This window comes from Zonotrichia leucophrys, unplaced genomic scaffold (assembly GCF_028769735.1).
Source record: "Zonotrichia leucophrys gambelii isolate GWCS_2022_RI unplaced genomic scaffold, RI_Zleu_2.0 Scaffold_73_224053, whole genome shotgun sequence".
In the NCBI taxonomy this organism is placed as follows: domain Eukaryota; kingdom Metazoa; phylum Chordata; class Aves; order Passeriformes; family Passerellidae; genus Zonotrichia; species Zonotrichia leucophrys.
The window spans coordinates 25,950-47,755 of record NW_026992278.1 but is presented as its reverse complement, the minus strand read 5'-3'; the positions used below and the strand labels follow the sequence as shown (position 1 = coordinate 47,755).

Sequence of the window (21,806 nt, the reverse complement as noted above, 5' to 3'; positions counted from 1 at the left end):
CCATGTGCCACCTCGGATTGTCCCTGTGCCACTCTCTGGTGTGTCCCCGTCATGCCAAGGTGTCCCCGTGCCACTCTCTGGTGTCCCTGTGCCATCTCGGGGTGTCCCTGTGCCACCCTGGGGTGTCCTTGTGCCACTCTCTGGTGTCCCTGTCATGCCAGGGTGTCCCCATGCCACTCTGTGGTGTCCCTGTGCCACCTCAGATTGTCCCCGTGCCACTCTCTGGTGTCCCTGTCACGCCAGAGTGTCCCCGTGCCACTGGGGTGTGTCCCCGTGCCACTCTCTGGTGTCCTGGTGCCATCTCGGTGTCCCTGTGCCACCTCAGATTGTCCCCGTGCCCCTGGGGTGTGTCCCCGTGCCACTCTCTGGTGTCCCCGTGCCAGCCGTGCCCCCGGTGACCCCGCTGTCCCCGTGTCCCCTCTCGTGTCCCCCCAGGGGAGAAGGTGATGTCGGATGATGAATTCACCCAGGACCTGTTCCGGCTGCTGCAGCTGCTCTGCGAGGGCCACAACAACGGTGGGGACACCTGGGGACACCCCTGGGGACACGAGGGGACCCAGGTGACACCGAGGTGACACCGAGGTGACCCCGGGGTGTCCCCAATGTCCCCCCCAGACTTCCAGAACTACCTGAGGACGCAGACGGGGAACACGACCACCATCAACATCATCATCTGCACCGTGGATTACCTGCTGCGCCTGCAGGTGACACACACACACACACACACCTGGGCCCTGGTGTCCCCAGTGTCCCCAGAGCCACCAGCCCTGTGTCACTGTGTCCCCAATGTCCTCTCACTGTCCCCAGTGTCCCCAGAGCCACCAGCCCTGTGTCCCCAATGTCCCCAATGTCTCCTCACTGTCCCCAATGTCCCCAGGAGTCCATCAGTGACTGTCCCCAATGTCCCCAGTGTCCCCAATGTCCCCTCACTGTCCCCAGTGTCCCCAGAGCCACCAGCCCTGTGTCACTGTGTCCCCAGTGTCCCCTCGCTGTCCCCAATGTCCCCTCACTGTCCCCAACGTCCCCAGGAGTCCATCAGTGACTGTCCCCAGTGTCCCCCGTGTCCCCAATGTCCCCTCACTGTCCCCAATGTCTCCTCACTGTCCCCAGTGTCCCCAGGAGTCCATCAGTGACTGTCCCCAGCCCTGTGTCACCAATGTCCCCAATGTCTCCTCACTGTCCCCAATGTCCCCAGGAGTCCATCAGTGATTGTCCCCAATGTCCCCTCACTGTCCCCAATGTCCCCAATGTCCCCAGGAGTCCATCAGTGACTGTCCCCAGCCCCGTGTCCCCAATGTCCCCAATGTCTCCTCACTGTCCCCAATGTCCCCTCACTGTCCCCAATGTCCCCAGGAGTCCATCAGTGATTGTCCCCAATGTCCCCTCACTGTCCCCAATGTCCCCAATGTCCCCAGGAGTCCATCAGTGACTGTCCCCAGCCCCGTGTCCCTCACTGTCCCCAATGTCCCCAGGAGCCATCAGTGACTGTCCAGAGCCCTGTGTCACCAATGTCCCCAACGTCCCCAGGAGTCCATCAGTGACTGTCCCCAGTGCCGTGTCCCCTCACTGTCCCCAATGTCCCCTCACTGTCCCCAATGTCCCCAGGAGTCCATCAGTGACTTCTACTGGTACTACTCGGGCAAGGACGTCATTGACGAGCAGGGCAAGAGGAATTTCTCCAAGGCCATGGCCGTGGCCAAGCAGGTGTTCAACAGCCTCACCGAGTACATCCAGGTGAGACCCCAGACCCACCTGGGACCCCCCAAACACACCTGGGCCCCCCAAACCCACCTGAGATACCCCAAACACACCTGGGACCCCCAAAAATCACCTGGGACCCCCAAACCCCCCATGGCCGTGGCCAAGCAGGTGTTCAACAGCCTCACCGAGTACATCCAGGTGAGACCCCAAACCCACCTGGGACCCCCCAGACACACCTGGGACCCCCAAACACACCTGGGACCCCCAAACCCACCTGAGATACCCCAAACACACCTGGAACCCCCCAAATCCCCAAATGCACCTGGGACCCCCCAAATCCCCCATGGCCGTGGCCAAGCAGGTGTTCAACAGCCTCACCGAGTACATCCAGGTGAGACCCCAGACCCACCTGGGACCCCCCAAAACACACCTGGGACCCCCCAAACACACCTGAGATACCCCAAACACACCTGGGACCCCCCATACCCACCTGGGATCCCTCAAATTCCCCTGAGCCCCCCCACACTGCCCTGAGATCCCCCCCCCAAGCCCCCCAAATTCCAGTGACTCTGGGGGGTCCCTCCCCCTGTCCCCTCAGGGGTCCCTCCCAGTGCTCTGGGGCGTCGCTCCCTATCCCTCCCAGTCCCTCCCACTCACCTCCCAGTAACTCCCAGTGCTCCCAGTGCCCTCCCAGTGCTCCCAGTGTCCCCCCAGTGTCCCCCCAGTGTCCCAGGGGCTCTCAGGGGTCCCTCCCGGTGTCCCCAGTGTCCCCAGTGTCCCCCTGTCCCTCCCAGTGTCCCCCTCTCCCCTCAGTGTCCCCCAGTCCCCCCAGTGCCCCCAGTGTCCCCTGTCCTCCCAGTGTCCCCCCAGTGTCCCCAGTGTCCCCTGTCCCCCCAGTGTCCCCCTGTCCCCCCAGTGTCCCCAGTGTCCCCTGTCCGTCCCCAGGGCCCCTGCACGGGGAACCAGCAGAGCCTGGCCCACAGCCGCCTCTGGGACGCCGTCGTCGGCTTCCTGCACGTCTTCGCTCACATGATGAAGAAACTGGCACAGGTGGGCACTGGAGTGAACTGGGAGCACTGGGAGGGCACTGGGAGCACTGGGAGGGCACTGGGGTGTACTGGGAGCACTGGGAGGGCACTGGGAGGGGATTTGGAGGGGATTGGGGGCACTGGGATGTACTGGGAGCACTGGGAGGGCACTGGGAGCACTGGGAGGGGATTTGGAGGGGATTGGGGGCACTGGGATGTACTGGGAGTAACTGGGAGGGCACTGGGAGCACTGGGAGGTGACTGGGATGTACTGGGAGAGCACTGGGATGTACTGGGAGAGCACTGGGAGGTGAGTGGGACCGCATCTCCCAGTACACCCCAGTTGTACTGGGAGGTGACTGGGGTGTACTGGGAGGTGACTGGGATGTACTGGGAGCACTAGGAGTTACTGGGAGTGACTGGGAGGTGACTGGGATGTACTGGGAGTTACTGGGTGGTAACTGGGATGTACTGGGAGCTCTGGGAGTTACTGGGAGTGACTGGGAGGGCACTGGGATGTACTGGGAGTTACTGGGTGGTAACTGGGATGTACTGGGAGGTTACTGGGATGTACTGGGAGTTACTGGGAGGTTACTGGGATGTACTGGGAGTTACTGGGAGCTGAGTGGGAGGTGACTGGGATGTACTGGGAGTCACTGGGATGTACTGGGAGTTACTGGGAGGGCACTGGGAGTTACTGGGATGTACTGGGACTTACTGGGAGTGACTGGGAGGGCACTGGGAGTTACTGGGATGTACTGGGAGTTACTGGGAGCTGACTGGAAGCTCTGGCGCGCAGGACTCGTCCCAGCTGGGGCTGCTGAAGGAGCTGCTGGACCTGCAGAAGGACATGGTGGTGATGCTGCTGTCCCTGCTCGAAGGTACCTGGGCACGGTCACCTGGGGTGTCCCCAGGGTGTCCCCTGACCACCCAGGTGTCTCCTGACCATCTAACGTGTCCATCCAAGGTGTCCCCAAGGTCCCCAGGGTGTCCCTTGACCATCCAGGTGTCCCTTGATCCCAGGATGTCCCTTTACCACCCAAGGTGTCCCCTGAACACCCAAGGTGTCTCCTGACCATCCAAGGTGTCCATCCAAGGTGTCCCCATGTTCCCCAGGTGTCCCTGGACCATACAAGGTGTCCCCTGATCACCCTGGTGTCCTTCGAGCACCCAAGGTGTCCCTTGATCCCAAGATGTCCCCTGATCCCAGGATGTCCCTTGACCACCCAAACTGTCCCTTGACCACTCAAGCTGTCCCCTGGACACCCAAGGTGTCCCTTGACCATCAAGGTGTCCCTTGACCATCCAAGATGTCCCCTGACCACCCAGATGTCCCCACACCCTCCAGGGTGTCCCCACCTCTCCGGGTGCCACCCTCAGGGCTGTGACACCTCCGTGTCCCCTCAGGGAACGTGGTGAACGGCACCATCGCCCGGCAGATGGTGGACATGCTGGTGGAGTCCTCCAGCAACGTCACCATGATCCTCAAGTTCTTCGACATGTTCCTGAAGCTGCGCGACATCGTCTCGTCCGACGCCTTCCGCCACTTCGTCACCGACCCGCGCGGGCTCATCTCCAAGAAGGACTTCCAGAAGGCCATGGACAGCCAGAAGCAGTACGAGCCCGACGAGATCCAGTTCCTGCTCTCGTGCTCCGAGGCCGACGAGAACGAGATGATCGACGTCGAGAGCTTCGCCCAGCGCTTCCAGGAGCCGGCGCGCGACATCGGCTTCAACGTGGCCGTGCTGCTGACCAACCTGTCGGAGCACGTGCCGCACGACCAGCGCCTCAAGACCTTCCTGGAGCAGGCCGAGAGCATCCTGGACTATTTCCGCCCCTTCCTGGGGCGCATCGAGATCATGGGGGCGGCGCGGCGCATCGAGCGCATCTACTTCGAGATCAGCGGCGCCAACAAGGCGCAGTGGGAGATGCCGCAGGTCAAGGAGTCCAAGCGGCAGTTCATCTTCGACGTGGTCAACGAGGGCGGCGAGGCCGAGAAGATGGAGCTCTTCGTCAACTTCTGCGAGGACACCATCTTCGAGATGCAGATCGCCTCGCGCATCTCCGAGGAGGAGGCGCCGCGCGACGAGGAGGAGGAGGAGGACGAGGACAGGGAGGAAGAGGAGCCCGGCGAGGCCCCGGCGGCGGCGCTGCTGCCGGGTTTGGGGGCGCTCCGGCGGATTTTGGGCTCGCCCCAGACGTGGCGCCGCAAGATCCGGAGGCTGCGCAAGAAGTCGGGGCGGGAGCTGGCGTGGGAGGCCGGCGTGGGCGTGGGCAGGGCGGCCTTGGGGGGCGTCCTGGGTGGGCTGGGGGTGCTGGGGGCCGTGGGGCGCCTGGCCTGGAGCTCCCTCTTTGGCGGGGGGCTGGTGGAGGGGGCGCAGCGCCTGGGCGTCATCGAGGTGCTGGGCTCCATGCCCGACCCCACGCAGGACGCGGTGGGCGGAGGGGAGGCCGCGCCCCCCGAGCCCGAGCAGCCCCCCGAGGCGCAGCTGGAGGCAGCACCCGCCGAGGGGGACGAGGAGGAGGAGGAGGAGGAGGAGGAAGAGGAGAGGAGGAGGAGGGAGGCGAAGGCGGCGGCGCCGGCGGGGCCGGGGGCGCGCAAGGAGCCCCATTTCAGGCTGGCGGCTCCCGACGCGCCCGGGGGGCTCGGGGATATCGGGGAGCCCCCCGGCGCTGAGCCCCCCACGCCCGAGGGGACCCCCATCCTGCGCAGGAAGATCGGGGTAAGGGGGCACAGGGGGTCTGGGGGGGTCCTGTGGTGGTTTGGGGGTCCCTGGGGGGGATTTTGGGGGTCCCCAGGGGGGATTTTGGGGGTCCCTAGGGGGGATTTTGGGGGTCTCTGGGGGGGATTTTGGGGGTTCTTGTGCTGCTTTGGGGGTTTCTGGGGAGAGATTTTGGGGGTCCCTGTGGTGGTTCCTGCTGGGGGGATTTTGGGGGTCCATGGGGGGTTTTGGGGTTCCTATGACACTTTGGGGGTCCCTGGGGGGGATTTTGGGGGTTCCTGTGATGCTTTGGGGGGTCCCTGGGGGGATTTTGGGGGTCCCTTTGGTGATTTGAGGGTTCCTGAGGGGGATTTTGGGGGTTCCTGTGATGCTTTGGGTGTCCCTGGGGGTTTTGGGGTCCCTGAGGGAGTTTTGGGGGTTCCTGTGGCACTCTGGGGGTCCTGAGGGGGATTTTGGGGGTTCCTGTGGTGCTTTGGGGGGTCCCTAGGGGGATTTTGGGGGGTCCTGGGGGATTTTGGGGGTCCTGTGGCGGTTTGGGGGTCTCTGGGGGGATTTTGGGGGGTCCCAGGGGGGCGATGTCCCCCCCATCACCCCCCCCCTTTGTCCCCCCCAGGAGATGGCGGAGCAGGTGGGGGAGGGGCAGAAGGAGGAGGAGCCCCCCCCGGCCGAGACCGAGAAAGCCGAGTAAGGATGGGGGGGGGGGAATTTGGGGAGGGGTCCCTGAGCCCCCCCACCCATTTGAGGAGGGGTCCCTGAGCCCCCTCACCCACAGCCAGGGGGGAATTTGGGGAGGGGTCCCTGAGTCCCCCAAACCAGGGGTGAAATGGGGAATTTGGGGAGGGGTCCCTGAGTCCCCCCACCCACAGCCGGGGGAATTTGGGGAGGGGTCCCCAATCACAGCCAGGGGGAAAAGGGGGGAATTTGGGGAGGGGTCTCCACCCACAACCGGGGAAATTTGGGCAATTTGGGGAGGGGTCTCTGAGCCTCCACAGCCAGGAGGAAAAAGGGAATTTGGGGAGGGGTCTCCAGCCACAACCAGGAGGAAAAGGGGAATTTGGGGAGGGGTCTCCACCCACAACCAGGGGAGAGGGGAATTTGGGGAGGGGTCTCCAGCCACGGCCGCTGTCCCCCAGCACAGAGAACGGCGAGAAGGGCGGGGAGGGCCCCGAGGAGGGGCCGGAGCCCCGAGCCCCCTCCCCAAAAAGGCTGAAATCGGTGCCCGGGGGGCGGCGCGAGACCCCCAGCGAGGGCGGCTTCGACTTCTGGGGGGAGCTGGAGGTGCAGAGGGTGAAATTCCTGGTAAGGGGAGGGGCCGGGGTCTCGGGGGGGTTTGGGGGTCTCTGTGTGGGGTTTGGGGGTTTCTGAGTGGGGGTTTGGGGTCTCTGGGCGGGGTTTGGGGTCTCTGGGGGGGTTTGGGGGTCTCTGGTTGGAATTTTGGGGGTTTGGGGGTCTCTGGGGGGGTTTGGGGGTCTCTGGGGGAATTTGGGGGTCTCTGGGGGGATTTGGGGGGTTTGGGGGTCTCTGGGGGGGGTTTGGGGTCTCTGGTTGGAATTTTGGGTTTTGGGGTCTCTGGGGGGGTTTGGGGGTCTCTGGGTTGAATTTTGGGGGTTTGGGGTCTCTGGGGGGAGTTTGGGGGGTTTGGGGTCTCTGAGGGGGTTTGGGGGTCTCTGGGTGGGAATTTGGGGGGTATAGAGGGTTAATGGGGGGGTCAGGAGTCTCTGGGTGGGGTCGGGGGTCTCTGGGGGTCCCTGTGTTGATCATCTCCCCCTCCCCAGAATTACCTGTCGAGGAATTTCTACAACCTGCGCTTCCTGGCGCTGTTCCTGGCCTTCGCCATCAACTTCATCCTCCTCTTCTACAAGGTGGGGGCATTTGGGGAGGGGGTTTAGGGGGTCCTGGGGCTGGGGGTGGAATTTGGGGAGGGGGTTTATGGTTCCTGGTGCTGTTCCTGGCCTTCGCCATCAACTTCATCCTCCTCTTCTACAATCCCCAAATCCTTTTGTCCCCACAGAGGGGGTTTGGGGGCCTGGTACCCCATCTTGGGGACCCCCATGGAAGGGGGTTGGGCTCCCTGTGTCCCCATTGGGGGTGTCCCTCGCCTGTCCCCATTGGGTGTCCCTCACCTGTCCCTCACTGTCCCCATCCCTGTCCCTGTCCCCATCCCCCTGGGTGTCCCTCACTGTCCCTGTCCCCATTGGGGGTGTCCCTCACCTGTCCCCTTGTCCCTGTCCCCATTGGGTGTCCCTGACCTGTCCCTGTCCCCATTGGGGGTGTCCCTCACTGTCTCTGTCCCCATTGGGGGTGTCCCTCACCTGTCCCTGTCCCCATTGGGGGTGTCCCTCACTGTCCCTCACTGTCCCCATCCCTGTCCCTGTCCCTGCCCCTGTCCCCCTGGGTGTCCCTCACTGTCCCTGTCCCCATTGGGAGTGTCCCTCACTGTCCCTCATTGTCCCCATCCCTGTCCCTGTCCCTGTCCCTGTCCCCATTGGGTGTCCCTCACTGTCCCTGTCCCCATTGGGGGTGTCCCTCACTGTCCCTGTCCCCATTGGGTGTCCCTGACCTGTCCCTGTCCCCGCAGGTGTCCGAGCACCCCCCGGGCGCCCCGGAGGAGCCCGAGGGTTCCGGGGTGGCCCCCGAGGAGGACGGGGGGGTCCCAGGGGGCGCGGAGCCCCCCGGGGGGGTCCCCGAGGAGCCCGAGGTTTATTATTTCCTGGAGGAGAGCACGGGCTACATGGGGCCGGCGCTGCGGGGGCTGGCGCTGGCGCACACGCTGGTGGCCTTCCTGTGCATCATCGGCTACAACTGCCTCAAGGTGACCCCAGATCGGTGTCCCCAAACCCCTGGGGGCGTCACCAAACTCCCCTGTGTGTCCCCAAATCCCTGTCTGTGTCCCCAAATCCCCAAACCCCTGTGTGTCACCCCAACCCTGCGGGGCTGGCGCACACGCTGGTGGCCTTCCTGTGCATCATCGGCTACAACTGCCTCAAGGTGACCCCAAATCGGTGTCCCCAAATCCCTGTGTGTGTCCCCAGATCCCTCTGTGTGTCCCCAAATCCCCGTGTGTGTCCCCAAATCCCTGGGTGTGTCCCCAAATCTCTCTGTGTCCCCAAATCCCTGTGTGTGTCCCCAAATCCCTGTGTGTGTCCCCAAATCCCCACACCCCTGTGTGTCACCCCAACCCTGCGGGGCTGGCGCTGGCGCACACGCCGGTGGCCTTCCTGTGCATCATCGGCTACAACTGCCTCAAGGTGACCCCCGGGACCCCCCGAGTGTCCCCAAATCCCTCTGTGTGTCCCCAGATCCCTCTGTGTGTCCCCAAACCCCCCTGTGTGTCCCCAAATCCCTGTGTGTGTCCCCAAGTCCCCCAAACCCCTGTGTGTCACCCCAACCCTGCACGGCGCACATGCTGGTGGCCTTCTTGTGCATCATCGGCTACAACTGCCTCAAGGTGACCCCCCGAGTGTCCCCAAACCCCTGGGGGTGTCCCCAAATCCCTCTGTGTGTCCCCAAATCCCTCTGTGTGTCCCCAAATCCCTGTGTGTCCCCACATCCCTGTGTGTGTGTCACCAACCCTGTGGGGCTGGCGCTGGCGCACACGCTGGTGGCCTTCCTGTGCATCATCGGCTACAACTGCCTCAAGGTGACCCCCGGGACCCCCCGTGTGTCCCCAAATCCCTCTGTGTGTCCCCAAACCTCTGTCTGTGTCCCCAAAGCTCTGTGTGTGTCCCCAAACCCCCCTGTGTGTCCCCAAATCCCTGTCTGTGTCCCCAAATCCCTGTGTGTGTCCCCAAATCCCTGTGTGTGTCCCCAACCCTGCGGGGCTGGCGCTGGCGCACTCGCTGGTGGCCTTCCTGTGCATCATTGGCTACAACTGCCTCAAGGTGACCCCAAATCGGTGTCCCCAAACCCCCCTGTGTGTCCCCAAATCCCTCTGTGTGTCCCCAAACCCCCCTGTGTGTCCCCAAATCCCTCTGTGTGTCCCCAAACCCCCCTGTGTGTCCCCAAATCCCCAAACCCCTGTGTGTCACCCCAACCCTGCGGGGCTGGCGCACACGCTGGTGGCCTTCCTGTGCATCATCGGCTACAACTGCCTCAAGGTGACCCCACATCGGTGTCCCCAAACCCCCCTGTGTGTCCCCAAATCCCTCTGTGTGTCCCCAAATCCCTGTGTGTGTCCCCAAATCCCTCTGTGTGTCCCCAAACCCCCCTGTGTGTCCCCAAATCCCCACACCCCTGTGTGTCCCCAAATCCCTCTGTGTGTCCCCAAATCCCCACACCCCTGTGTGTCACCCCAACCCTGCGGGGCTGACGCTGGTGGCCTTCTTGTGCATCATCGGCTACAACTGCCTCAAGGTGACCCCCCGAGTGTCCCCAAATCCCTCTGTGTGTCCCCACACCTCTGTCTGTGTCCCCAAAGCTCTGTGTGTCCCCAATGTCCCCAGATCCCCCTGGTGATCTTTAAGAGGGAGGAGGAGGTGGCGGCACCTCGAGTTCTGGGGGCTCTGCTGTGACACCCCCGTGTCCCTGCTGTCCCCAATGTCCCCAGTGTCCCCTGTGACCCCCACAATGTCCCCTCAGTGTCCCCAGTGATGTCCCCAATGTCCCCAGATCCCCCTGTGACACCCCATGTCCCTGATGTCCCCAATGTCCCCAGTGTCCCCTGTGACCCCCACAATGTCCCCTGTGATGTCCCCAATGTCCCCTGTGACCCCCCTGACCCCCCCCAATGTCCCCAGATCCCCCTGGTGATCTTTAAACGCGAGAAGGAGGTGGCGGCGCCTCGAGTTCTGGGGCTCTGCTGTGACACCCCAATGTCCCTGCTGTCCCCAATGTCCCCTGTGACCCCCACAGTGTCCCCTCAGTGTCCCCAATGTCCCCAGTGATGTCCCCAATGTCCCCAGATCCCCCTGTGACACCCCAATGTCCCTGCTGTCCCCAATGTCCCCTGTGACCCCCACAGTGTCCCCTCAGTGTCCCCAATGTCCCCAGTGATGTCCCCAATGTCCCCAGATCCCCCTGTGACACCCCAATGTCCCTGCTGTCCCCAATGTCCCCTGTGACCCCCACAATGTCCCCTGTGATGTCCCCAATGTCCCCTGTGACCCTCCTGACCCCCCCAATGTCCCCAGATCCCCCTGGTGATCTTCAAGCGGGAGAAGGAGGTGGCGGCGCCTCAAGTTCTGGGGGCTCTGCTGTGACACCCCCGTGTCCCTGCTGTCCCCAATGTCCCCAATGTCCCCTGTGACCCCCCCGGTGTCCCCTCAGTGTCCCCAATGTCCCCAGTGATGTCCCCAATGTCCCCAGATCCCCCTGGTGATCTTCAAGCGTGAGAAGGAGGTGGCGGCGCCTCGAGTTCTGGGGGCTCTGCTGTGACACCCCCGTGTCCCTGCTGTCCCCTGTGACCCCCACAATGTCCCCAATGTCCCCTGTGATGTCCCCAATGTCCCCTGTGACCCCCACAATGTCCCCTGTGATGTCCCCAATGTCCCCTGTGACCCCCACAATGTCCCCAATGTCCCCTGTGATGTCCCCAATGTCCCCTGTGACCCCCACAATGTCCCCAATGTCCCCTGTGGTGTCCCCAGATCCCCCTGGTGATCTTTAAGCGCGAGAAGGAGGTGGCGCGGCGCCTCGAGTTCTCGGGGCTCTACATCACCGAGCAGCCCGACGACGACGACGTCAAGGGACAGTGGGACCGCCTGGTGCTCAACGCCCAGTACGGGACTGGGAGCACTGGGGGGGACTGGGGGGGACTGGGAGGGACTGGGGGGCACTGGGAGGGCATTGAGGGGCACTGGGAGGGCAGTGGAAGGGAACTGGGGGCACTGGGAGGGTACTGGTGGACACTGGGATGCACTGAGAGGGCACTGGGGGGCACTGGTTAGGGACTGGGAGAGCACTGGGAGGGCACTGGGGGCACTGGGAGGGCAGTGGAAGGAAACTGGGAGGCACTGGGAGGGAACTGGGGGGCACTGGAAGGGTACTGGTGGACACTGGGATGCACTGAGAGGGCACTGGGGGCACTGGTTGGGGACTGGGAGGGCACTGGGGGGGACTGGGAGGGACTGGAAGGCAATGGGGGGGACTGGGAGAGCATTGAGAGCCACTGGGAGGCACTGGAGGGCATTGGGAGGCACTGGGGGGGACTGGGAGGGACTGGGGGGCACTGGGAGGCACTGGGAGGGACTGGGAGGGACTGGGGGGCACTGGGAGGGCAATGGGAGGGACTGGGAGGGCATTGGGAGAAATGGGAGGGCACTGGGGGGGCACTGGGAAGAACTGGGGGGCACTGGGGGGGACTGGGAGACACTGGGGGAGGATTAGGGATATTGAGAGGGGACTGGGGGGCACTGGGAGGGCATTGGGAGCACTGGGAGAGCACTGGGAGGGACTGGGAGGGCACTGGGGGCACTGGGTGGGCACTGGGAGGGCACTGGGGGCACTGGGGGGCACTGGGGGGCACTGGGAGGCACTGGGGGGCACTGGAGGGGACTGGGGGGCACTGGGAAGCACTGGGGGGGTTCCAGGGGGTCCAGAGGGGCTGGAAGGGAGGCTTGGGGGTTTTGGGGGGGGGTCTCACAGAGGTTTGGGGGTTATGGGGGTCCAGTGGGACCAATTGTGATCCCCACTGACCCCCCCTTTTTCTCCCCTGGACCCCCCCAGATCCTTCCCCAGCAATTACTGGGACAAGTTCATCAAGAGGAAGGTGAGGAGGGGTCCTGGGACCCCCTACCCACATTCCAGAGGTGCCCCCCAACACTTGGAGGGGTTTAACCTCGATTTTGGGATCTCTCAGTGAATTTTGGGGTTTCTCTGTGAATTTTGGGGTCTCCATGTGAACTTTGGAGTCCCCCCCAGGTGATGGAGAAGTACGGGGACATTTCAGACACTTTGAGGGGTTTTAACTCAGTTTTGGGGTCCCCAAATGACTTTTGGGGTGTCCCCAGGTGATGGAGAAGTACGGGGACATTCCAGAGGTGTTCCCCCAACATTTTGAGGGGTTTTAACTCAATTTTGGGGTCTCCCTGTGAACTTTGGGGTCCCCCAGGTGATGGAGAGGTACGGGGACATTCCAGAGGTGTCCCCCAACACTTTGAGGGGTTTTAACTCAATTTTGGGGTCCCCAAATGACTTTTGGGGTGTCCCCAGGTGATGGAGAAGTACGGGGACATTCCAGGGGTGTCCCCCAAAATTTGGACAGGTTTTACCTCAATTTTGGGGTCTCCAGGTGATGGAGAAGTACGGGACATTCCAGACACTTTGAGGGGTTTTAGTTCTGGGGACCCCAAATGACTTTTGGGGTGTCCCCAGGTGATGGAGAAGTACAGGGACATTCCAGACACTTTGAGGGGTTTTAACTCAATTTGGGGGTCCCCAAATGACTTTTGGGGTGTCCCCAGGTGATGGAGAAGTACGGGGACATCTACGGGCGCGAGAGGATCGCGGAGCTGCTGGGGCTGGACCTGGCCAGCCTGGAAGTGGGGGCGCAGGGCGAGCGCAGGGCGCCCCCCGACAGCTCCCTGCTCACCTGGTGGGTCTGGGGGGCACCTTGGGGGTCCCACAGGGGGGATTTGGGGAGGTTTTGGGGTCCTGTAGGGGTTTAAATGGGGGGATTTAGGGGTCCTGGGTGGTCCTAGGGGGGATTTGGAGGATTTTGGGGTCCTATAGGGGTCTAAGGGTGAAGGTTTGGAATCCTAGGGGGAAATTTGGGGCACTTTAGGGGTCCTACGGGGGGGGGAATTGAGGGTCCTGGGGGGAATTTGGGGCAGTTTGGGGGTCCTGTAGGGGTCTAAGGGGGGATTTTTGGAAGCCTAGGGGGGAATTTGGGGCAGTTTGGGGGTCCTGTGGGTGTCTAAGGGGGGGTTATGGGGTCCTGGGTGATCCTAGAGGGGGGATTTGGGGCAATTTTGGGGTCCTATAAGGGTCTAAGGGGGGGGGTTTGGGGGTCCTTGGTGGTCCTAGGGGGGAATTTGGGGGTCCTGTAGGGGTTTAAACGGGGGGTTTAGGGGTCCTGGGTGGTCCTAGGGAATAGTCAGACACTTTATGGGTCTGGGGGCTCCCCTGGGTGGTCCTAGGGGTGGCACCTGGGGGAGTTTTAGGGTTCTCTGGGGGGTCTAAGGGGGATCCTGGGTCATCCTAAGGATGGGTCTGGGGGCTCCCCTGGGGGGGGTCCTGGGAGGTGGCCTGGGGGATATTCAGACACTTTTTGGGTCTGGGGGCTCCCCTGGGGCAGTTTTGGGGTCCTGTAGGGGTTTAAACAGGAGGTTTCGGGGTCCTGGGTGGTCCTAGGGAATAGTCAGACACTTTTTGGGTCTGGGGTCTCCCCTGGGTGAGGTCCTGGGAGGTGGCCTGGGAGATATTCAGACACTTTTTGGGTCTGGGGGCTCCCCTGGGGCAGTTTTGGGGTCCTGTAGGGGTTTAAACGGGGGGGTTTAGGGGTCCTGGGTGGTCCTAGGGAATAGTCAGACACTTTATGGGTCTGGGGGCTCCCCTGGGGGGGGTCCTGTGAGGTGGCCTGGGGGATAGTCAGACACTTTATGGGTCTGGGGTCTCCCCCTGGGGTGCTCCCAACCCTTTTTGGGGGTCTCCCCCCCCCTGCTGACCCCCCCTTTGTGCCCCCAGGATCACGTCCATCGACATCCGCTACCAGATCTGGAAATTCGGGGTGATTTTCACCGATAACGTGAGAGCAGTGGGGGGAGATTGGTGGGTCTGGGGTCTCCCCTGGGATTTTGGGGTGACCCCAGGTGTGCCCCCCGTGCCCCCCGCAGTCCTTCCTGTACCTCACCTGGTACATGGCCATGTCCCTGCTGGGCCACTACAACAACTTCTTCTTCGCCTCCCACCTGCTGGACATCGCCATGGGCGTCAAGACGCTGCGCACCATCCTGTCCTCGGTCACGCACAACGGCAAGCAGGTCAGGGGGGGCCCGGATCCCCCTCCTCAAAATGCCCAAAATCCCCCTCCTCAAAATCCCCCCTTCCCCAAAATCCCCTTCAAAAAATCTCCTTCCTAAAGCCCCTACCCAAAATTCCCTTCCAAAATCCCCCTCCTCAAAAATCCCCCTCCCCAAAATCCCCCTCCTCAAAATCCCCCTCCCCCAAAATCCCCATCCCCCAAAAATCCCCTTCCAAAAATCCCCTTCAAAAAATCTCCTTCCTAAATCCCCTTCCCCAAAATCCCCCTCCCCAAAATCCCCTTTCCCAAAATCCCCAAAATACCCTTCCCCAAAAATCCCCCTCCCCAAATTCCCCAAAATACCCCTCCTCAAAATCCCCCCTTCCCCAAAAATCCCCTGTCCAAATTCCCCAAAATCCCCCTCCCCAAAATCCCCCTCCTCAAAATCCCCTTCCCCAAAAATCCCCAAAGTCCCCTCCTCAAAATCCCCTTCCCCAAAATCCCCCTCCTCAAAATCCCCCTCCCCAAAAATCCCAAAATCCCCCTCCTCAAAATCCCCAAAATACCCCTCCTCAAAATCCCAAAATCCCCAAAAATCCCCCTGTCCAAATACCCCAAAATCCCCCTTTCCCAAAAATCCCCTTCAAAAATCCCCTTCCAAAATCCCCCTCCTCCAAACTCCCCTTTCCCAAAAATCCCCTGTCCAAATTCCCCAAAATCCCCCTCCCCAAAAATCCCCCTCCCCAAAATCCCCCTTTCCCAAAAATCCCCTTAAAAAAATCCCCTTCCAAAATCCCCCTCCTCAAAACTCCCCTTTCCCAAAAATCCCAAAAATCCCCCTCCTCAAAATCCCCCTTCCCCAAAAATCCCCTGTCCAAATTCCCCAAAATCCCCCTTTCCCAAAAATCCCCTTCAAAAAATCCCCTTCCAAAATCCCCCTCCTCAAAACTCCCCTTTCCCAAAAATCCCAAAAAATCCCCTCCTCAAAATCCCCTTCCCCAAAATCCCCTCGTCAAAATCCCCCTCCCCAAATCCCCCTCCTCAAAAATCCCCTCCCCAAAATCCCCCAAATCCCCTCCTCAAAATCCCCTTCCCCAAAAATCGCCCTCCTCAAAATCCCCCTCCCCAAAAATCCCCAAATCCCCCTCCTCAAAATCCCCAAAATCCCCCTCCTCAAAATCCCCAAAATCCCCCTCCTCAAAATCCCCCCTTCCCCAAAAGTCCCCCTGTCCCAATTCCCCAAAACTCCCCTTTCCCAAAAATCCCCTTCAAAAAATCCCCTTCCAAAAATCCCCCTCCTCCAAACTCCCCTTTCCCAAAAATCCCAAAAATCCCCTCCTCAAAATCCCCCTCCTCAAAATCCCCAAAATACCCCTCCTTAAAATCCCCCCTTCCCCAAAATCCCTTCCTCAAAATCCCCCTCCCAAAAATCCCAAAATCCCCCTCCTCAAAATCCCCTCTTCCCCAAAAATCCCCCTGCCTAAATTCCTCAAAATCCCCCCTTCCCCAAAAATCCCCCTGCCCAAATTCCCCAAAATCCCCCTCCCCAAAATCTCCCTGCCCAAAAATCCCCCTGCCCAAATTCCCCAAAAATCCCCTCCTCAAAATCCCCTTCCCCAAAATCCCCCTTCTCAAAAATCCCCTTCAAAAAATCTCCTTCCTAAAGCCCCTACCCAAAATCCCCCTCCTCAAAATCCCCCTCCCCAAAAATCCCCAAATCCCCCTCCTCAAAATCCCCAAAATACCCCTCCTCAAAATCCCCCCTTCCCCAAAAATCCCCCTGTCCAAATTCCCCAAAACCCCCCTCCCCAAAAATCCCCCTCCTCAAAATCCCCTTCCCCAAAAACTTCCCGAAAATCTTGTTCCTCAGAAATCCCTTTCCCAAAAAATTTCCAAAAATCCCCCTCCCTAAATTCTCCTTCCCCCCAAAATCCTCTCCACAAAGTCCCCTTCCCAAATCCCCTTCCCCAAAATCCCCTGGGGACCCCCAAAACCTTCTGAGGACCCCCAACACCAATTGGGGACCACAAAAACTAATTGAGGACCCCAAAACCAACTGGGAACCCCCAAAACCAACTGGGGACAACTGGGGACCCCCAGAATCTTCTGCGGACCCCCCAAAACCAATTGGGGACCCCCAAAATCCTCTGGAGATCCTGAAAAACAGCTGAGGACCCCCAAAACCAACTGGGGACCCCCATTTTGTGCCCAGCTGGTGATGACGGTGGGGCTGCTGGCCGTTCTGGTCCCTGTGCCCATCCTGACCCCCTTTTGCCCATTTTGTGCCCATTCTGTGCCCGTTCTGTGCCAGCTGGTGATGACAGTGGGGCTCCTGGCCCTGGTGGTCCCTGTGCCCATTCTGTGCCCATTCTGTGCCCATTTTGTGCCCATTCTGTGCCCGTTCTGTGCCAGCTGGTGATGACGGTGGGGCTCCTGGCCGTCGTGGTTTACCTGTACACCATGGTGGTCCCTGTGCCCATTTTGTGCCCGTTTTGTGCCCATTCTGTGCCAGCTGGTGATGACAGTGGGGCTCCTGGCCCTGGTGGTCCCTGTGCCCATTTTGTGCCCATTCTGTGCCCATTTTGTGCCCGTTCTGTGCCAGCTGGTGATGACGGTGGGGCTCCTGGCCATGGTGGTCCCAGTGCCCATTTTGTGCCCATTTTGTGCCCGTTCTGTGCCCGTTCTGTGCCAGCTGGTGATGACGGTGGGGCTCCTGGCCCTGGTGGTCCCTGTGCCCATTTTGTGCCCATTCTGTGCCAGCTGGTGATGACGGTGGGGCTCCTGGCCCTGGTGGTCCCTGTGCCCATTTTGTGCCCGTTCTGTGCCCGTTCTGTGCCCATTCTGTGCCAGCTGGTGATGGTGGGGCTCCTGGCCCTGGTGGTCCCAGTGCCCATTTCGTGCCCATTTTGTGCCCATTTTGTGCCCGTTTTGTGCCCATTCTGTGCCAGCTGGTGATGACGGTGGGGCTCCTGGCCGTCGTGGTTTACCTGTACACCGTGGTGGTCCCTGTGCCCACCTTGTGCCCATTTTGTGCCCGTTCTGTGCCCGTTCTGTGCCAGCTGGTGATGACAGTGGGGCTGCTGGCCCTGGTGGTCCCTGTGCCCATTTTGTGCCCATTTTGTGCCCGTTCTGTGCCAGCTGGTGATGACGGTGGGGCTCCTGGCCGTCGTGGTTTACCTGTACACCGTGGTCGCCTTCAACTTCTTCCGCAAGTTCTACAACAAGAGCGAGGATGAGGATGAGCCCGACATGAAGTGCGACGACATGATGACGGTGAGGAAGGCTCCTGGGGGGGGTTTGGGGGGTCCCCAGGTGGATTTTGGGGGTCCCTGACCCCTCTCTTTGCCCCCTCCCCAGTGTTACCTGTTCCACCTGTACGTGGGGGGGATCTGGGGGTCCCCAGGTGGATTTTTGGGGGTCCCCAGGTGGATTTTGGGGGTCCCTGACCCTGCTGTGCCCCCTCCTCCGTGTTACCTGCTCCACATGTAGGTGGGGAGGTTCTGGGGGTCCCCAGGTGGGGTTTTGGGGGTCCCCAGCTGGATTTTGGGGGTCCCTGACCCCCCTGTGCCCCCTCCCCAGTGTTACCTGTTCCACATATACGTGGGGGTCTGGGCTGGGGAGGATTTTTGGGGGTCCCCAGGTGGATTTTGGGGGTCCCTGACCCCTCTCTGTCCCCCTCCCCAGTGTTACCTGTTCCACATGTACGTGGGGGTCTGGGCTGGGGAGAATTTTTGGGGGTTCTGGAAGGTTCTGGGGTGGATTTTGGGGGTCCCTGACCCTGCTGTGCCCCCTCCCCAGTGTTACCTGTTCCACATGTACGTGGGGGTCCGGGCCGGGGGCGGCATCGGGGACGAGATCGAGGACCCTGCCGGGGATGACTACGAGCTCTACCGGGTGGTGTTCGACATCACCTTCTTCTTCTTCGTCATCGTCATCCTCCTCGCCATCATCCAGGGTGGGCACCTCGTGGGGAGGGGGCTGGGAGAAAATGGGGAGGGGGATTTGGGGGTCATCATCATCCTCCAGGCCTTCATCCATGGTGGGGGAGGGGGTTTTGGGGGTCTGGAGGTCATCGTCATCCTCCTCGCCATCATCCAGGGTGGGCATTTCATGGGGAGGGAGATTTGGGGGGTCGTCATCATCCTCCTGGCCTTCGTCCATGGTGGGGAGGGGGCTTTGGGGGGTCTGGGGGTCCTGGAAGGGCCTGGGGGGTTGTCTGGAGGTCCTGGGGGAGGATCTGAGGGTCCTGGAAGGGTCTGGGGGTCCTGGAAGGGCCTGGGGAGAAATCAGGGGGTCCTGAAAAGGCCTTGGGGGCAGATCTGGGGGTCCTGGAAGGGCCTGAGGGTCCTGGAAAGGCCTTGGGGGTGAATCTGGGGGTCCTACAAGGATCTGGGGGTCCTGGGGAGGATCTGGGGGTCCTGGGGAGGATCTGGGTGGTCCCACCCCTCTGACCCCCTCCCCATTTTGTGCCCCCCCAGGTCTGATCATCGACGCCTTCGGGGAGCTGCGGGACCAGCAGGAGCAGGTGAAGGAGGACATGGAGGTGAGTGTGGGGCACACAGGAGGCCGAAGCCCCCTCCCAAAATGGGATTGAGGGGTGCAAAGACCCCTGTGTGACCCCCCCCGGGACCCCTCCCCAGACAAAATGTTTCATCTGTGGCATCGGGAGCGATTATTTCGACACGACCCCACACGGCTTCGAGACGCACACGCTGGAGGAGCACAACCTGGCCAACTACATGTGAGATTTGGGTCTGGGGGGGCTTTGGGGGGTCCCAGGGGGGTCCTGTGGGGGTCTGGGGGTCCTTGCTGAGCTCTGACACCCCCAATCCCACCTTCACCCCAGGTTCTTCCTGATGTATTTGATCAACAAGGACGAGACGGAGCACACGGGGCAGGTGGGGATAATGTGGTGATGGGGCTTGGGGGGGGGGTCCCAGGGTAGTCTGGGGGGGTCCCAGGATGGTCTGGGGGGACTTTGGAGTGCTTGGGAGGGGTCCCAGGGTGGTCTGGGGGGTCGTTGGGGGATCTGGGGGGTCCCAGGGTGGTTTGTGAGGGAGTCCCATGAGGGGGCTCTATAGGAGGGGTCTCTGGGGGATTTGGGGGTCTCTGGGGGATTTGGGGGGTTTTCTGGGGGATTTGGGGGGTCTCTGGGGGATTTGGGGGGGTCTCTATGGGATATAGGGGCTTCTCTAGGGGATTTGGGGGGGTCTCTATGGAGTTTGGAGGGATTTTTAGGGGATTTGGGGGGGTCTCTATGGAATATGGGGGCTTCTCTAGGGGATTTGGGGGGATTTCTATGGGATTGGGGCATCTTTAAGGGATTTGGGGGTGTCTCTGAAATTCCCAGGGTGGGTGAGGTTGCTGTTGGGGGGGTCCTCCATGCCCCGACATCCCCCTCCCCAAATTCCTCCCCCAGGAATCTTACGTGTGGAAGATGTACCAGGAGCGCTGCTGGGATTTCTTCCCGGCTGGGGATTGCTTCAGAAAGCAATACGAGGATCAGCTGGGATGATGACCCCAAAAAATCCCCCTCCCCAAATTCCCCCTCCCCAAAATTTCCTTCTCAAAGCCCCTTCCCCAAATTCTCCTTCCCCAAAATCCCCTTCAAGTGCCTTTGACGCCCCCTCCCCAATAAACGCTGCTGAGTGTCACTGGCTCGTCACTGACCCCCCAAAACGCCCCACAAAGACCCCAGACCCTTTTCAAGTGCCTTCCCCCCCTCCCCAAATAAACGCTGCCAAGTGTTGCCGCCCCCATGGCTCGTTATTGACACCCTGGGACCCCCAAATCCAATTGGGGACCACCAAAATCCCAGGGAGCTGAGGGAAAATGGAAGGAAAAGTGAAGGTAAAAAGAGAGGGAAATGTGAGGGGAAAAGAGAGGGAAATGTGAGGGGAAAAGGGGGAAAACATGTGGGGGAAAAGGGCGGGAAATGTGAGGGGAAAATGGGGGAAATATGAGGGTGAAAAGGGAAGAAAAGTGAGGGGAAAAGGGGGGAAATGTGAGGGGAAGAGGGGGAAAATGTTAGGGGGAAAAGGGGGAAATGTGAGTGGAAAAAGAGGGGAAATGTGAGGGGAAAAGGGGGGGAAAGGGAGGGAAATGTGAAGGGGAAAGAGAGGGAAATGTGAAGGGGGGAAAGGGGGCGAAATGTGAGATGAAAAAGGGGGAAATTGATTGGAAAAGAGGAGAATGTGAGGGCAAAAAAGGACGGAAAATGTGAGGGGAAAAGAGGGAAATGTGAGGGGAGAGGAGAGAGAAATGTAGGGGGAAAGGGAGGGAAATGTGAGGGGGAAAGGGGTGGGGAAACATGAGGGGGAAAATGGCGGCAAAACGTGAGGGGAGGAGGGGGAAAGGGCGGGAATTGTGAGGGGAGAAGGAGGGGAAAACGTGAGGGGAAAAGAGAGGGAAAGGTCGGGGGGAAAGGGCGGGAAATGTGAGGGGAAATAGGGGGAAATGTGAGGGCAAAAAGAGAAATGTGAGGGGGAAATGTGAGGGGAAACTGCGGGAAATATGGGGGTGAAAATGGAAGAAAATGTGAGGGGAAAAAGAGGGGACAACATGAGGGGAAAATGGGGGCGAAATGTGAGGGAAAAAGAGAAGGAAATGTGAGGGGAAAAGGTGGGGAAATGTGAAGGGAAGAGGGAGAGAATGTGAGGGGAAAAGAGGGAAATGTGAGGGGAAAAAAGGGGGCAAGTGTGGCAGGAAAATAAGGGGAATGTGAGGATGGAAAGAGGGGGAAATGTGAGGGGAGAAGAGAGGGAAATGTGAGGGGAAAAGGGGGAAAGCGTGAGGGGAAAATGGGGGGAAATGTGAGGGGAAATGTGAGGGGAAAATGGGGGAAATATGAGGAGAAAATAAAGGGAAACAGGAGGGTGAAAAGGGGAGAAATGTGAGGGGGGGGAAAGGCGGGAAACCTGAGGGGAAAAGGGCAGGAAAATTAACCCAGTATGGACCAGTTAACCCAGTACAGACCAGTTAACACCAGTTAACCCAGTTAACGCAGTTAACTCAGTATGGGTGACCCAAGTTATCCCAGTGCAAACCATCCCAGTTACCCCAGTATAAACCCTCCCATTTACCCCAGTATCAGCTGTCCCAGTGGCACCCCTTACTGCTCATCCCAGTCCCCGTAATGTCCCCACAGTGTCCCCAGGGATGTCCCCATGGTGTCCCCATGGTGTCCCCATCCCCTCCCCCATGTCCGGTGTCCATGTCTGTCCATCCATGTCCGGTGTCCGTCCATGTCCGGCTGTTCCGGCCCCGGGGCAGCTCCGGCCTCGGGACGCTCCCGTGGGAACCTCGTGACGGCCCCGTGACCCCGGGGGGAGGGGGGCACCAGTGCACCCAGTATGGACCAGTTAACCCAGTATGGGCCAGGTCACCCCATACTGACCAGTTAACCCAGTACAGACCAGTTAACCCAGTATGGGCCAGTTAACCCAGTATGGACCA

The 21,806-nt window shown here is 60.7% G+C and overlaps 1 protein-coding gene across 1 annotated transcript in view; it reads left to right on the top strand.

Moving 5' to 3' along the window:
• Positions 1-20,096, top strand: part of RYR1 (ryanodine receptor 1) — a 126,312-nt gene extending 106,216 nt beyond the window's left edge. Inside the window, exons 87-107 of the mRNA XM_064737545.1 lie at positions 436-516; positions 616-704; positions 1,606-1,734; positions 2,647-2,751; positions 3,529-3,610; positions 4,137-5,452; positions 6,066-6,136; positions 6,586-6,751; positions 7,228-7,314; positions 8,031-8,264; positions 11,038-11,168; positions 12,116-12,158; positions 12,853-12,983; positions 14,075-14,135; positions 14,224-14,370; positions 17,490-17,624; positions 18,150-18,306; positions 18,830-18,894; positions 18,992-19,092; positions 19,198-19,249; positions 19,771-20,096. Of these exons, the coding sequence (XP_064593615.1) occupies positions 436-516; positions 616-704; positions 1,606-1,734; positions 2,647-2,751; positions 3,529-3,610; positions 4,137-5,452; positions 6,066-6,136; positions 6,586-6,751; positions 7,228-7,314; positions 8,031-8,264; positions 11,038-11,168; positions 12,116-12,158; positions 12,853-12,983; positions 14,075-14,135; positions 14,224-14,370; positions 17,490-17,624; positions 18,150-18,306; positions 18,830-18,894; positions 18,992-19,092; positions 19,198-19,249; positions 19,771-19,866 (3,479 nt within the window). The 3' untranslated portion in view covers positions 19,867-20,096. The remainder of the gene's footprint in view (positions 1-435; positions 517-615; positions 705-1,605; positions 1,735-2,646; positions 2,752-3,528; positions 3,611-4,136; positions 5,453-6,065; positions 6,137-6,585; positions 6,752-7,227; positions 7,315-8,030; positions 8,265-11,037; positions 11,169-12,115; positions 12,159-12,852; positions 12,984-14,074; positions 14,136-14,223; positions 14,371-17,489; positions 17,625-18,149; positions 18,307-18,829; positions 18,895-18,991; positions 19,093-19,197; positions 19,250-19,770) is intronic.
• The last annotated feature ends 1,710 nt before the right edge of the window (positions 20,097-21,806 follow it).